The sequence below is a fragment of the Populus euphratica genome, unplaced genomic scaffold (genome assembly GCF_000495115.2).
Source record: "Populus euphratica unplaced genomic scaffold, PopEup_1.0 scaffold567.1, whole genome shotgun sequence".
In the NCBI taxonomy this organism is placed as follows: Eukaryota; Viridiplantae; Streptophyta; class Magnoliopsida; order Malpighiales; family Salicaceae; genus Populus; species Populus euphratica.
Window position 1 is genome coordinate 21,885 of NW_011500441.1, and position 13,424 is coordinate 35,308.

At 32.4% G+C, this 13,424-nt stretch overlaps 2 protein-coding genes across 2 annotated transcripts; both read left to right on the forward strand.

Moving 5' to 3' along the window:
• Positions 1–4,133: 4,133 nt before the first annotated feature.
• LOC105114698 (uncharacterized) lies at positions 4,134–6,145 on the forward strand. Its single transcript, XM_011011337.1, has 2 exons — positions 4,134–4,295; positions 4,442–6,145. Exons 1-2 carry the CDS (start codon positions 4,172–4,174, stop codon positions 5,992–5,994), a joined length of 1,677 nt encoding a protein of 558 aa, XP_011009639.1. The 5' UTR covers positions 4,134–4,171; the 3' UTR covers positions 5,995–6,145.
• Positions 6,146–8,278: 2,133 nt separating this feature from the next.
• LOC105114699 (cleavage and polyadenylation specificity factor subunit 2-like) lies at positions 8,279–13,167 on the forward strand. The gene is made up of 17 exons (XM_011011338.1): positions 8,279–8,792; positions 8,873–8,969; positions 9,044–9,170; positions 9,249–9,364; positions 9,560–9,654; positions 9,741–9,892; positions 10,079–10,136; positions 10,222–10,329; positions 10,515–10,767; positions 10,865–11,049; positions 11,219–11,311; positions 11,422–11,520; positions 12,041–12,172; positions 12,265–12,309; positions 12,404–12,571; positions 12,670–12,744; positions 12,853–13,167. Exons 1-17 carry the CDS (start codon positions 8,475–8,477, stop codon positions 12,952–12,954), a joined length of 2,223 nt encoding a protein of 740 aa, XP_011009640.1. The 5' UTR covers positions 8,279–8,474; the 3' UTR covers positions 12,955–13,167.
• Positions 13,168–13,424: the final 257 nt, after the last annotated feature.

Here is a 13,424-nt window from a genome sequence, read left to right on the forward strand (position 1 = left end):
TCTGATTGGAACCTCTTTTATATGTGGTTTCCAATTGATTAATAAGAGTTTATACTATACTTGTTTGATATACCATTAGTGGAACCTCTAACCTTGATATTTGTTATTATCATTGTTTAATCCTTACATTAATATTCCATCTCGAAGTTCTCATCATCTTCTTCTTCTTCTCCTTCTTTATTATTATTACTACTACTACTACTACTACTACTACTACTGTTATTGCTACTAATATTACTGTTATTATTGTTGTCGTTGTTGTTGTTATTATTATTGTATTATTGTTATCTATAATTTATATAATTAACCTCCTTGTGGTTCGACCCCGGTCTTGTCGGGTTATTTATTACTTCGACACTCCTGCATTTAGGAGAAGACATCAATCTTTTTGTCATGTCAAAACACCCCTTCTATAACCCCATGCCTATGAAATTGGATATTCACACCTCAATTCTTTAACAGAAGCCTCAAATATCTTGTCCTTAATTAGCTTTCTTATATTTTTAGATTCTGAGTTGATTGATTTGGCACCTTCGAATGAATGAATATAAAGTTACGGACATCTAAATTAAGTAAGGCTGAATCCAAATAAAAAGTGTGTACCTACTCTACCAACTTTAGGTAGTTTTTTATTATATTTACACCAGAGTTGCTATAGTGACGCCTTAAAAGTGGTCTACCCAATTAGCCTCTATTGTGACACCTATTTTTCAAAAAACCACATATTTTTTCATACATTCACATTTAAAGCTTCTTAAAAGGATTATATTAATGGCTTTAAAGCCTCTATCTTAAGATTAAAAAACCAAAAATAGTTCATTGCCCTTTATGTCTAGCAAAACCACCAAGTACCTTAAAACCAAAATCACAATTGTAAAACTAGCCTAGTATAAGATCTCCTAGCTATTAGCTTTTGTCCATAACTCTCTCACTTTGATAAAAAGGCTAAGTTTTGATCAATTTTTAAGTGATTCCACCAAAAAATCTAGAAAAAAACTATTTCTTTTAAAAATCAAAGGAGAAAGAGAGAGAAAGGAAAAATATAGGGATATAATTTGTTATTAAATCCTATTATAAAGGTGCAAGAACCTAACATAAAAGATCAATAAGCTTTGGAAAGAAAAGGAATGAAAGGGAAATAAGGAGTAAAAAAGCTTTTTTTGGTTGATAACTTTATAAAAGATCAATAAGCTTTGGAAAGAAAAGGAATGAAAGGGAAATAAGGACTAAAAAGGCTTTGTTTGGTTGATAACTTTTTTGGTTAAGGAATTTTTTACCTAAGTGGTTGCTTGGTAAACACATCGTTAGACCTATTTTAATAGTTTTGCTTTGAATAAAAAATATTTTTTGCCAAACAGAACCTAAATAAAATTCCAAAGAAAAATCTAAAAAATTTCAAGGATCAATTTAAAATTATTTGAGTCATTCACATGTTTTTTCAACAATTTTATTTAATATTGGGGTTATAAACTTATACTGTAAAATATTGACATGATATTAAAATACATGTTTTTCATCAAAATCTAAAAGACTTCCAAATTTTCAAAAAAAAATTTCTCTTTTCAGAAAAATACAAAAAAAAAAGTGTTTTATTTGGTATGCATATGACCAAGTCTCTCAAAAAATAAAAATAAAAACCATATTTTTTCTTTAAAAAATATAAAAAATTACATGGTATGATTTAACATTTTTTTTCTATACACAAAAATTAAAAAATATCTTTGCATGAATTTTTAGATTTAATAACCAATTTATTGAATTCATGAGAACTTGGTCCATATTTCAAAAACCCTAATTTTTTTTAGAATTAATGGTCAATATTTTGATATAAATATTAGACCTACAAGTATATTGATATTTAAATACCAAGAGTTGATTAAAAAATTCTTAAATTTTTTTTGGATATTCACCCATTTTAATTAGAAGTATTTTTCATCATAATATATGAATTGTGAAAAACTCTTTTTTTTTTTCATGATAGGTGAACCATGTCAAAGCACCTAAATAAATTTGTTCATACAAGAATTTATTTAGGTATACAAACCTATGATAAATTCAAAATACTATATTTATTCATGAGTATAAATCTTTGTTTTAAGACATAGACAAACCATCAATATTTTTAAAACACATCTAAGCCATACAATGCAACTTATCTTAGATAAGGTGTACTAAAGATGTTAATATATTTTCTAACTACAACTAGTTCCTTACCCTAAAATTTCATGTAAGACTAATCCATATGGGTTCTTAGTGACGTTGAACCATACAACAAAATGGTGACTCCTTGATCTCGACATCCCGCCACGCCGCGCGTGTATGTGTGACAACACTAACATTAAAAGATGTGTTATTAACGAGGATTCTTTTATTTTATAACACCAATGATTAAGACATATTTTCATAGAGAGAATTAAGATATTAGTAAATAATAAGATACCTAGTAATCTTGATTTTACTAATTTTAAAACTTATGTGGATTGCATTAAAGGAAAGCAAACCAACAAGTTAAACAAAGATGTCAATAGGAGTTCAAACTTATTAGAAATCATTAATAATGATATATGTAGTCCAGACATGAATTCACATGATCATAAATACTTTATCTCTTTTATAGATGATTACTCAAGATACATGTATCTTTACTTGTGTCATAACAAGAATAAAGCATTAGATGACTTTAAGATTTTAAGGCTAAAATAACGAGGAAAAAAATTATGGGAAACAAATTAAGATTCTAAGATTAGATAAAGGTGATAAATATTATAGATGATATATGAAGGATAAACAAACACCTAGTTCATTTACAAAGTTTTTTAAAAAGAATTAGATAATTGTCCAATACACTATGTCTGGTTCACCATATTATAATGGTGTAGTAGAAAGAAAAAAAAAACATTATTTAACATAATGCGTAGTATGCTTAGTAACTCTATTCCATCTAAGTTCTTGTGGACTAAAGCATTAAGATAACATTATACATATGAAATCGAGTTCCAACCACGACTGTTCAAAAAATATCATTTGAGTTATTAAAAAGTTGGAAAACGAGTTTACAACATGTGCGTGTTTGGGGATGCCCATCTGAAGTAAATATTTATAATACATAAGAAAATAAGTTAGACCCATGAACCATTAATGAGTATTTCATTAGATATGTTGAAAGGTATAAAGGATACAAATTTTATTGTCCATCTCACAACATCAATATTATGGAATAAAAAAATACAATATTTTTTAAAAATGACTTGATCAATAGAAGCAATCAAGTCACAAATATAGTTTCCGAGAAAAATCATTCAGAATCATAATCTTTTCATATCAAGTGATAAATCGGTTATCTTCACAACATCTTCAATTACAAACCAGTGTTGAATAATCAATTATTGAAATTCCACAAGTTGTTGACAACATTCTAATAAATTAGGTAATTCAAGCATTGCCAAGAATTTTTAAACAACCAGTTAAACCAAATACTTTTCAAAAAGATGATGATACATCATTGAAAAATTTACTGGAATAAAGAGATCAATAATTTCTAATAGTTATGTTGCGCATCTATAAGAATCGGACTACAATTTTAGAGTCTAAAATGATTCTAAATTATTTTCACATACTATAACTTACACAAAATTAGAATTCAAGGAAGAGATAGATTTTATGAAAAACAAAAGAGTTTGAGACTTTATTGAGTTGCCTAATAATACATAAGAGCCCTTGAATGTAAATGTATTTTTAAAATAAAATAAATTTATTAGATAAATATTAAAAGATATAAGGTAAGAATTGTTGCTAAGAAATTCACTCAATAAGAAGGAATTAAATGTATCATAGCTTAAAAGTACTAATTTTTAAAAAAAAATTATAATTGTTTTTTATTAATAACAAGTAGTAAATTTTCATCTATTTATTTTTCAACATATCTAAATATAAATTGTTTTAAAAACATATTTATATCTGTAAACAGAATATATGTATCCCTTACGCTGTCCTATAAACAGGATATATGTATCCCTTGTGCTGTCGTATAAACAGAATATTCGTATAGTCGTGGCTTTGATCTCCTTGTCCATGTGCCTTGAATATTTATAGTATAGCTAGCAAGCAGTCCATAAGTGTTCCTTGTCAAGCGTAATCTCTCTCTCTTTGAAAAAACTATCAGCCAGCAGTTATGGGGAACTGTCTTTCCTCGAAACAATCTGCAATAAGTAGTAAAGTTGTCTCCAAGAAACAAAAAGTATTGCCAATTGATGCCTCTTTCAAGTTTCCTGCTCCGTTACCATCTTGGCCACCAGGCAGGTTCCTTTTTCTTTTTCCTTTCTGGTCCATCTTGCCTTCCTTAATGCTGTCGCACTGTTTATATTGTCCTGCAATCTTGTTTGTTTTATTTTTCTGCTTAATGAGAAATACATACGCACGCACGCTAATGATACATGAACAGGTGGTGGTTTTGGGAGTGGAATCATTGATCTAGGCGATGGATTACAAGTGTGCCAGATATCATCTTTCAACAAAGTCTGGGCCACCCATGAAGGAGGACCAGATGATCTTGGTGCTTCCTTCTTTGAACCCTCACAATTGCCACAAGGTTTCTCTATGCTTGGCTGCTACAGCCAACCCAATAATAGGCCGCTCTATGGATGGGTTCTTGCAGGGAGAGACGAGACAGGCTCGGCCTTGAAGCAACCGATTGATTATACTCTGGTTTGGAGCAGTGAGTCTTTGCAAATCAAGCAAGACGGCGTTGGCTACATTTGGCTACCTACTCCTCCCGATGGTTACAAAGCTCTTGGCCATGTCGTCACCAATTCTCCTCAGAAGCCTCCCCTTGGAAAAGTCCGCTGTGTCCGGTCTGACCTCACCGACCAATGCGAGTTTGACTCTTGGGTATGGGGACTAGGTAAGGAGAGCGATCTAAATGGCTTCAATGTTTTCAGTCTGTTTCCTAGCAATAGAGGGACACAAGCTATGGGTGTCTGTGTAGGAACATTTGTAGCCCAAAAAACTACCACTGCTCCTGTTTCTCTATCTTGTTTGAAGAATGCCGTGTCTAATCTGTCTTGTATGCCTAACCTAGACCAAATTAAAGCAATCTTTCAGGCATATTCTCCTTGGATATATTTTCATCCTGATGAAGAATACCTTCCTTCTTCAGTGGAGTGGTATTTTGTAAATGGGGCATTACTATATGAAAGAGGCGAGGAGTCCAAACCTGTCCCAATCGAGTCCAATGGTTCGAACCTTCCCCAAGGGGGTTCAAATGATGGTGCATATTGGCTGGATCTTCCTGTGGAGGAAGGGGCCAAAGATAGGGTAAAGAAAGGAGATTTACAAGACTCACGAGTCTATCTACATATAAAGCCAATGTTCGGTGCCACATTCACTGATATAGCTGTGTGGGTGTTCTACCCTTTCAATGGTCCTTCTAAGGCTAAAGTTGAATTCATAAATATTCCATTGGGAAAGATAGGAGAACATGTTGGTGACTGGGAGCATTTGACCTTGAGGATCAGCAATTTTAATGGAGAGTTATTGAGCATCTATTTTTCGGAGCACAGTGGGGGAATATGGGTCAATTCTTCAGAACTTGAGTTTCAAAACGGCAACAAAGCTGTGACCTACTCATCCTTACATGGCCATGCCATGTATGCCAAGCCAGGTCTCGTCTTACAAGGGAGTGGGAATATAGGAATTAGGAATGATACAGCTAAAAGCAAGAAATTCATAGATACAGGAACAAATTCCTTGGTGGTGGCAGCTGAGTATCTGGGCATGGCCATCACGGAACCACCATGGCTCAACTATTTCAGGAAATGGGGTCCAAAACTTACCTACGACATTGCGGAAGAGATCAAGAAGGTGGAGAAACTATTGCCTGGAAAACTCAAATCTGCCTTTGACAAGTTCGTCAGGAGTCTACCAAATGAAGTGCTTGGGGAAGAAGGGCCAACAGGACCCAAACTAAAAAGAAATTGGACTGGAGATGAAGTTTGAAGATGGCTAATTACATGCCATGATTAAGCTTGAAATTCTTTCTTTCCTTTTGTTTTTTTAGTTTTAGCTTTTATCGCCTTCGATATTTGCACCAAAGAATAATCAGGCGCTTTGATAAATTCATTAATAAAAGAAATCCCGATTTGTAGAGTGATGGTTCTGTTCCTGAGTCCTGACCCTTATCATACTTTAGATAATTAGTGCGCTGTGTTGCCGGCGGATAATTTTTGTTCAACGTAAACAAATTATTCAATTGTTATTAACGTGTTTTGTTATAAAAAAGTTTTAATTATAATTTAAAATATAATATATATTAAACAATATTTTTTAAATATCAATAATATAATAAATGATTTTTTTAACTATTAAGATTGCATTATATTGAATTAACTCAAGTTAATATATTAAATGTACAATCTAAACCATACAACCATAATAACTTAATAGAAAAAATAAAAAATATATATAAAAGTTAATTACTAATCAAAAAAATAAAAAAAATAAAAAAAATAAAAAACTACTAGAGTTAACACATGTAAACATTCATAATCTGTAAATCATACGAGTATGAAAACCATAATAACAATATAGAAAATAAATAAATTAAAAAATTAGAATGATAACAATATACAACGTAAGTTAAAAAAAAATAGAAAGCTCAATTTTTAATCAATTCAATATTAAAAACTAAAATAAAAAATTAATTAAATAAAAAAATTTAAGTCAATCAAAGCTAACCTATCAACTCACGATTTAAGTCATGAAATCAAGATAATTTTATAAAACAATACATAAAAAAAGCTACGAAGCTCTATCTTTCAACAGATTCACTATTAAATATTGAAATTAAAAAAAAATTAAAACTCTAGAATAACTTCACATAAAAAAATCAGAATCAACTAAATCAGGACTAATTAAACTTAGATTATTCTATTAAGTTCATAACTTAAATCATAATTATAAAATTAAAATAAATTCATAAAAATAAATTAGTTAACCGAACTTCTAGCAAGTCTCTATTGTGTTGTACCTAATTAACTCTAGGATCAACTTTGGGATCAACCGACACTCGAATATATGATTATGTTTGTTTTTGTATTTTAAAAATATTTTAAAAAAAATTCAATTTTTTTATTTACTTCAAAATAATATTTTTTTTTGTGTTTTCAGATTATTTTAATGTGATGATGTCAAAAATATTTTTTTTTAAAATAAAAAAATTATTTTCATGCATTTCAAGTGAAAAACCCCAGCCCCTCTACCCCCCCACACACCCCCCCACACCATAACTTTTATTTAATTTAATTAGGTTGTGTTTGTTTCTTGAGAAGTGATTTTCGGGAAACTACTTTTCAAAAAGTTTTATGTTTGTTTGTCATTAGTAAAGTTGATTAATGAAAAACACTTTCCAGTTAAAGAAAAATTTAGGAAGAAAATATTTTCTGAAAGTTGTAAAAAATTTAGAAATGTATTATGTCAAATTTGGTCATCAAACTTTTGATTACAATTTAAAATTTAATTTTTATATTAATTTTAGTTCTCATTTTTATAATTGTTATTTGCTTTTTTCTTCTTATTATTTTTTTTAATTTTTTATCTATCAAATTTTGTTCTTGTTTTTTTATTACTTATTTTATTTAAAATAATTTATGAAATGTTAATCATTATTATTTTAATTTCTTCATCTCTTATTTTTTCTATTTTTTAGATTTGATTTCTATTATTTTTATTATTATTTATTTTATTTGAGATAATTTATAAAATTATATATTTTTTCAATTTCATTCTCATTTAACTTTTTAATTTGTAATTTTTTTTCCTCATTATTTTAATAAATTTAAGAAAAATAAAACGTTAATAAGTTATTTTCCAACTCATTTTTCATAATATAACCAAATATTAAAAAGTATTTTCTAACATATTTTCCATTAGATTCACTCATTATTAAAAATAAAAAGTAATTCATTTTTTTAAAATTTATTTTTTAAATAAAATTAATTTTCAGCAAACAAACTGTCCAAGACTTAGATTTTTTTATTGTTAGTACATGTCAGGTTAAAAAATAAAATTAATTTTGATTAACTTGAAATTATTATTTTTTAATTTTTTATTAAACAAAATTGTTTTGATGTGCTTAGGTTTATCCGTTTAAAAAACAAAATCAATTGACTTTGAAATATTTATTTATTTATTTTTAAAGTAAAATTATTATTTTTTCTCAAATATTTTGAATAGAAGATAATTTTGGGCACAGAATTTAATGACTAATTATGATATGCATGGCTAATTCTCAGATGGATTTATAAACAGTATTGCTTTTATAGGTAGTTATTAATGAAAACGCCGTCGTCTTGCAGCTTCTCCAACTCCTCCGTTAACAGAAGCGCCCTGCTCCTAACACCCTCTAAAACCCTCGAATCCAACCAGCCAGCTGGCTTTTTCACCTTCACAGAAGGAACGAGGAGCAGAGCAGCAGAGAAATGGGAACATCAGTGCAAGTGACACCCCTAAGCGGTGTATACAACGAAAATCCACTCTCTTACTTAGTCTCCATCGACGGTTTCAATTTCTTAATCGATTGCGGTTGGAACGATCACTTCGACCCCTCTCTTCTTCAACCTCTCTCTAAAGTTGCTTCCAAAATCGATGCAGTCCTGTTATCTTACGGCGACATGCTTCACTTAGGCGCGTTGCCTTTTGCTATGAAACAATTCGGACTCAACGCTCCTGTTTTTTCCACTGAACCTGTTTATCGATTAGGTCTTCTCACCATGTACGACCAGTCTTTCTCTCGCAAGGTCAGTTTTACTCATTTTCAGTTTTATTTTATTATGGTAGCTGTATTTGTTGCTAATTTTTCATTTTAATTGCATTGCAGGCGGTTTCGGAGTTTGATTTGTTTAGTTTAGATGATATTGATTCTGCTTTCCAGAATTTTACTAGGCTTACGTACTCTCAAAATCATCATCTTTCTGGTGCGTACTTATTTTTATTTTTTTTTATTTTTGTTTAATTTTTACTAAAATGTGTGCAATTCTGATGGTTTTAGGGAAGGGAGAGGGGATTGTTATTGCGCCGCATGTGGCAGGACATTTACTGGGAGGAACTGTGTGGAAGATAACGAAAGATGGAGAGGATGTTGTTTATGCTGTTGATTTCAATCATCGAAAAGAAAGGTAGGTATGGTGGAAAATTAGTGCAATGAAATGATGGAAAAAGGGAATGTAATTATTGGTGTGGTTGTTGATTACCAGGCATTTGAATGGAACTGTTTTGGAGTCGTTCTACCGGCCTGCTGTTCTGATAACTGATGCTTATAATGCTTTAAATAGTCAGCCTTCTAGACAGCAAAGAGACAAACAATTCCTTGGTATTTTATCTTTCTGGTTTGTTGACAGTTGAAGTTTTATTCTTCGTGACGATAATTAATATTTCCCAACCATGATTGCTTTCTTTTCCCCCTTAATTGTGCTGTGAAGAAAGAAAATAAATATTTGCTTGTAGGTAACTGCCCAAAAGCATGGTTCAACTATTTCTTATGTTTGTTTCTCTGTAATTGACTTAGAGACTATTTTAAAGACACTAGAAGGTGGTGGAAATGTATTACTACCTGTTGATTCTGCTGGCCGAGTTTTGGAACTTCTACTAATATTGGAACAGGTTAGTGAGGAGATGAAACTGGTACTGGTTTTGTTATAGCTGACCGTATTACATTCATAAAGTTTGAGTCTTAATGTAAATTGCAGTTCTGGGGACAACGGTTTTTGAACTATCCCATATTCTTTCTCTCATATGTTTCATCAAGCACCATTGATTACATCAAAAGTTTCCTGGAGTGGATGAGTGATTCAATTGCAAAGTCTTTTGAAACTTCACGTGATAATGCTTTTCTTCTGAAGTAAGTGGTTTGTTCATGTATTCCACAACTTAAGTCTATTTGGCTTCCACTTTGTCCTTGATTTTCAAATCTATTTTGCAACTTAGGCTTTACTAATAATATATCTAGCTCTGCTCTGGCTTAGCTCACTGTTGGTATATTTTATTAACTATTCATCTTAGGTGATTTTATGACCAAAATTTGCAGACATGTGACACTTCTGATAAGCAAGGACGAATTAGATAATGCTTCTACTGGTCCAAAGGTTAGACATGCAGTAGCTTGGAGGGTAAATGATATTAATGTTTTCTATTATTTTCAATGATGTTGACTTGGAACACCTCAATTAGGTTGTTCTAGCATCTGTGGCTAGTTTGGAAGCAGGTTTTTCTCATGATATATTTGCTGAATGGGCGGCTGATGTCAAGAATCTTGTGCTCTTTACAGAAAGGGGCCAGGTATGAATGTTCTTGATGTCTTTCAGTGTTGCAATCATTGTGAATGTTAACATTTTCATTATTTGTTGTGCATGCTACTCATCTGCATTAGTTCTGTTTCTGAGGCTTGGGCACGATATAGGCATAGTTGATTTTCAATTTTCTCCATAGAGTGCATATCCTAAGAACTGGCTGTACACATGTAGTTTGGCACGCTAGCTCGCATGCTTCAGGCAGATCCACCTCCAAAGGCTGTCAAAATGACCATGTCAAGGAGGGTTCCCCTGGTCGGGGATGAGTTAATTGCTTATGAAGAAGAGCAAAAGCGGTTGAAAAGGGAAGAGGAACTCAAAGCTAGTCTGATCAAAGAGGAGGAATCAAAAGTGTCTCATGGGCCTGACAACAATTTGAGTGATCCAATGGTCATTGATTCTGGCAACACACATTCTCCACTGGATGGTACTCTTCTTCCAGTTTATGATAAAGCACTGCTGTGATTTCCTTCAGTTGCACCGTTATCTCATGCACTACTAAATCCTTTGAGTGTACTTTGCAGTGGTTGGTTCACGTGGGAGTGGACACCGGGACATCTTAATAGATGGATTTGTTCCTCCATCCACCAGTGTTGCTCCAATGTTTCCATTCTATGAGAATAGCTTAGAGTGGGATGAATTTGGCGAAGTCATAAATCCTGATGATTATGTAGTTCAGGATGAAGACATGGACCAAGCAGCTATGCATGTGAGTTCCTTTCAAGTGTAGAACATCTGCATTCTTGGTTGCTTTATCTGTGATTTTCAGCTATGGAGAGTCCTCATCTGCTGAAGATGATAGTTTTACTTCTATCTTTTATCTCCTTCAGTCGTTAAAATTGTTGCTATATTATCTACTACTTCATCTTTCGTCACAGGTTGGTGGGGATATTGATGGAAAACTTGATGAAGGGTCTGCTAGTTTGATACTTGATACAAAGCCATCAAAAGTTGTCTCGAATGAACTCACAGTAAGTTAATTATGGGTGGAGCTATCTGTGAATAGGTTTTGTTGGTTCTTTCCAATAGGATGAGGAAAGGTTTTCATATTGCTGAATCTTTGTTCTTCAATGGTAAACAGGTGCAAGTGAAGTGTTCATTGATTTATATGGACTATGAAGGGCGTTCTGATGGACGCTCAATTAAATCCATTCTCACCCATGTGGCACCCTTGAAGCTTGTAAGAAAACCGCTTGGAAATTTATATAATTTAACATGTAAATCAAAATATATGATTTAATAGCAGGTTTGGAAATTCTTTTCGTTTGTGTTATAGTTTTTGTTGTAGCAAGTGGCTTAGCAATAGGATTTTTCTTGGGTTGTTAGCATGGATCTTGTGAATGACTTTTGTTTGTTCTACTTTGCTTGCGATTGTATTGTGCTTATTGGCTCAATATGCATGCATAAGCATAAGAGTCACAGTCTTATTCAAAGTGGATGGACAGTACTTTTTCTCAAGCATTCGGAACTTCACCAAGTCCAGAGTGTTCTTTTCTTTTTTGCCTTTTGGGTTGAAGTCAGAAGCCAAGTAGCTTCAAAATGCCTTTGAAGTTGGATTTTCCTGTTTAAGGTCCATTTATATGGGTGGATCAACCCCAACAATTTTATTATGCACAAAACATGGCACTTTTAAGGATTCTATGTGGAGGAGATCCTTACTGAAATAATTAACCACATGGGCTTTATCTTTTTCCTTGGAGGTTATGGTGCATGGATCAGCTGAGGCCACGGAACACTTGAAGCAGCATTTCCTAAATATAAAGAATGTCCAGGTTTATGCTCCCCAAATTGAAGAGACAATTGATGTTACCTCTGATTTGTGTGCTTACAAGGTACGAATGCAGGAATACTTTGATTCCTACAAGAACATTTATTATAAATGACCAGCCTTCATTTTTCTTTTGCCATCCATTGTGACATACAGGTGCAACTTTCAGAGAAGCTGATGAGTAATGTGCTGTTTAAAAAGGTATCATCTCAGCGTACCAACATTTATGATGTTCAACAGCATTTATTTATCTGCATGTACCACTAATTGTGACTGACATAATTTGCAATTTCAGTTGGGAGACTATGAAGTAGCGTGGGTTGATGCTGAGGTAGGGAAGACAGAGAATGGTATGCTGTCATTACTGCCCATCTCATCTCCAGCCCCTCCACATAAATCTGTTCTTGTTGGTGACTTGAAAATGGCGGATTTCAAGCAGTTTCTAGCCAGCAAGGGCGTTCAGGTACTCTTTTTGCCCTTTTCTATTGTACAAGAAAACTTAGCAAGGAACACATCAATGAGTACTTATATAAAAAGATTGATGAGTGATAATCTTTACAGGTGGAATTTGCTGGTGGGGCATTGCGATGTGGAGAGTACGTGACACTGCGTAAAGTTGGGAATCCAAGCCAAAAGGTGAGTCATTATATTTGCGCGTGTCTTCTGCTTTGTGAATGAAGCAGAGAGCACGTACATCAGTTTCTTGGAAATCCTTTTACTTACTTGATGCTTTTTTTTTGGTAGGGTGGCGCTTCTGGCACTCAACAAATTATAATTGAAGGTCCTTTATGTGAAGATTATTATAAGATACGTGAGTATCTATATTCACAGTTTTATCTGCTTTAATTGAAAATTTAATGTTGTAAATGTTTTTAATTTCATATTTTGTTGTACAATTCCTTGTATTTGTTTTGGAAGTCATGCTTTGAATGTTCAACTTCAGGTAATTTCACTTTTAGCTGACTTGTACTCCTTTTCTTCTGCATTTTTTGGGAAATGCTCTGCGCACTCTTTTTATTAGTTTCTTAAATCACGTTTTTAAGTTTGAGTTTTATGAAAGTGGTAATCGATTTTCTGATTTTTTAGATTCGCAATTGTTCTGTATGTTGAACAAATCATCCTTCTTTACTAATATGCATTCGGATTACAGAGATTTTAGGATCTTTATATCCTTGCTTCGGATGGATTTCTGGATTGCCGTCTCGGTCTCCGTTTAGTCCTCTTCTCATCTAACAATCAAACAATAATATAATATTTGTCGTTTTTTCTTCTTCCTTCTTACGGTAATCCTTTATTATCTCCTTCAGTAGTCATCC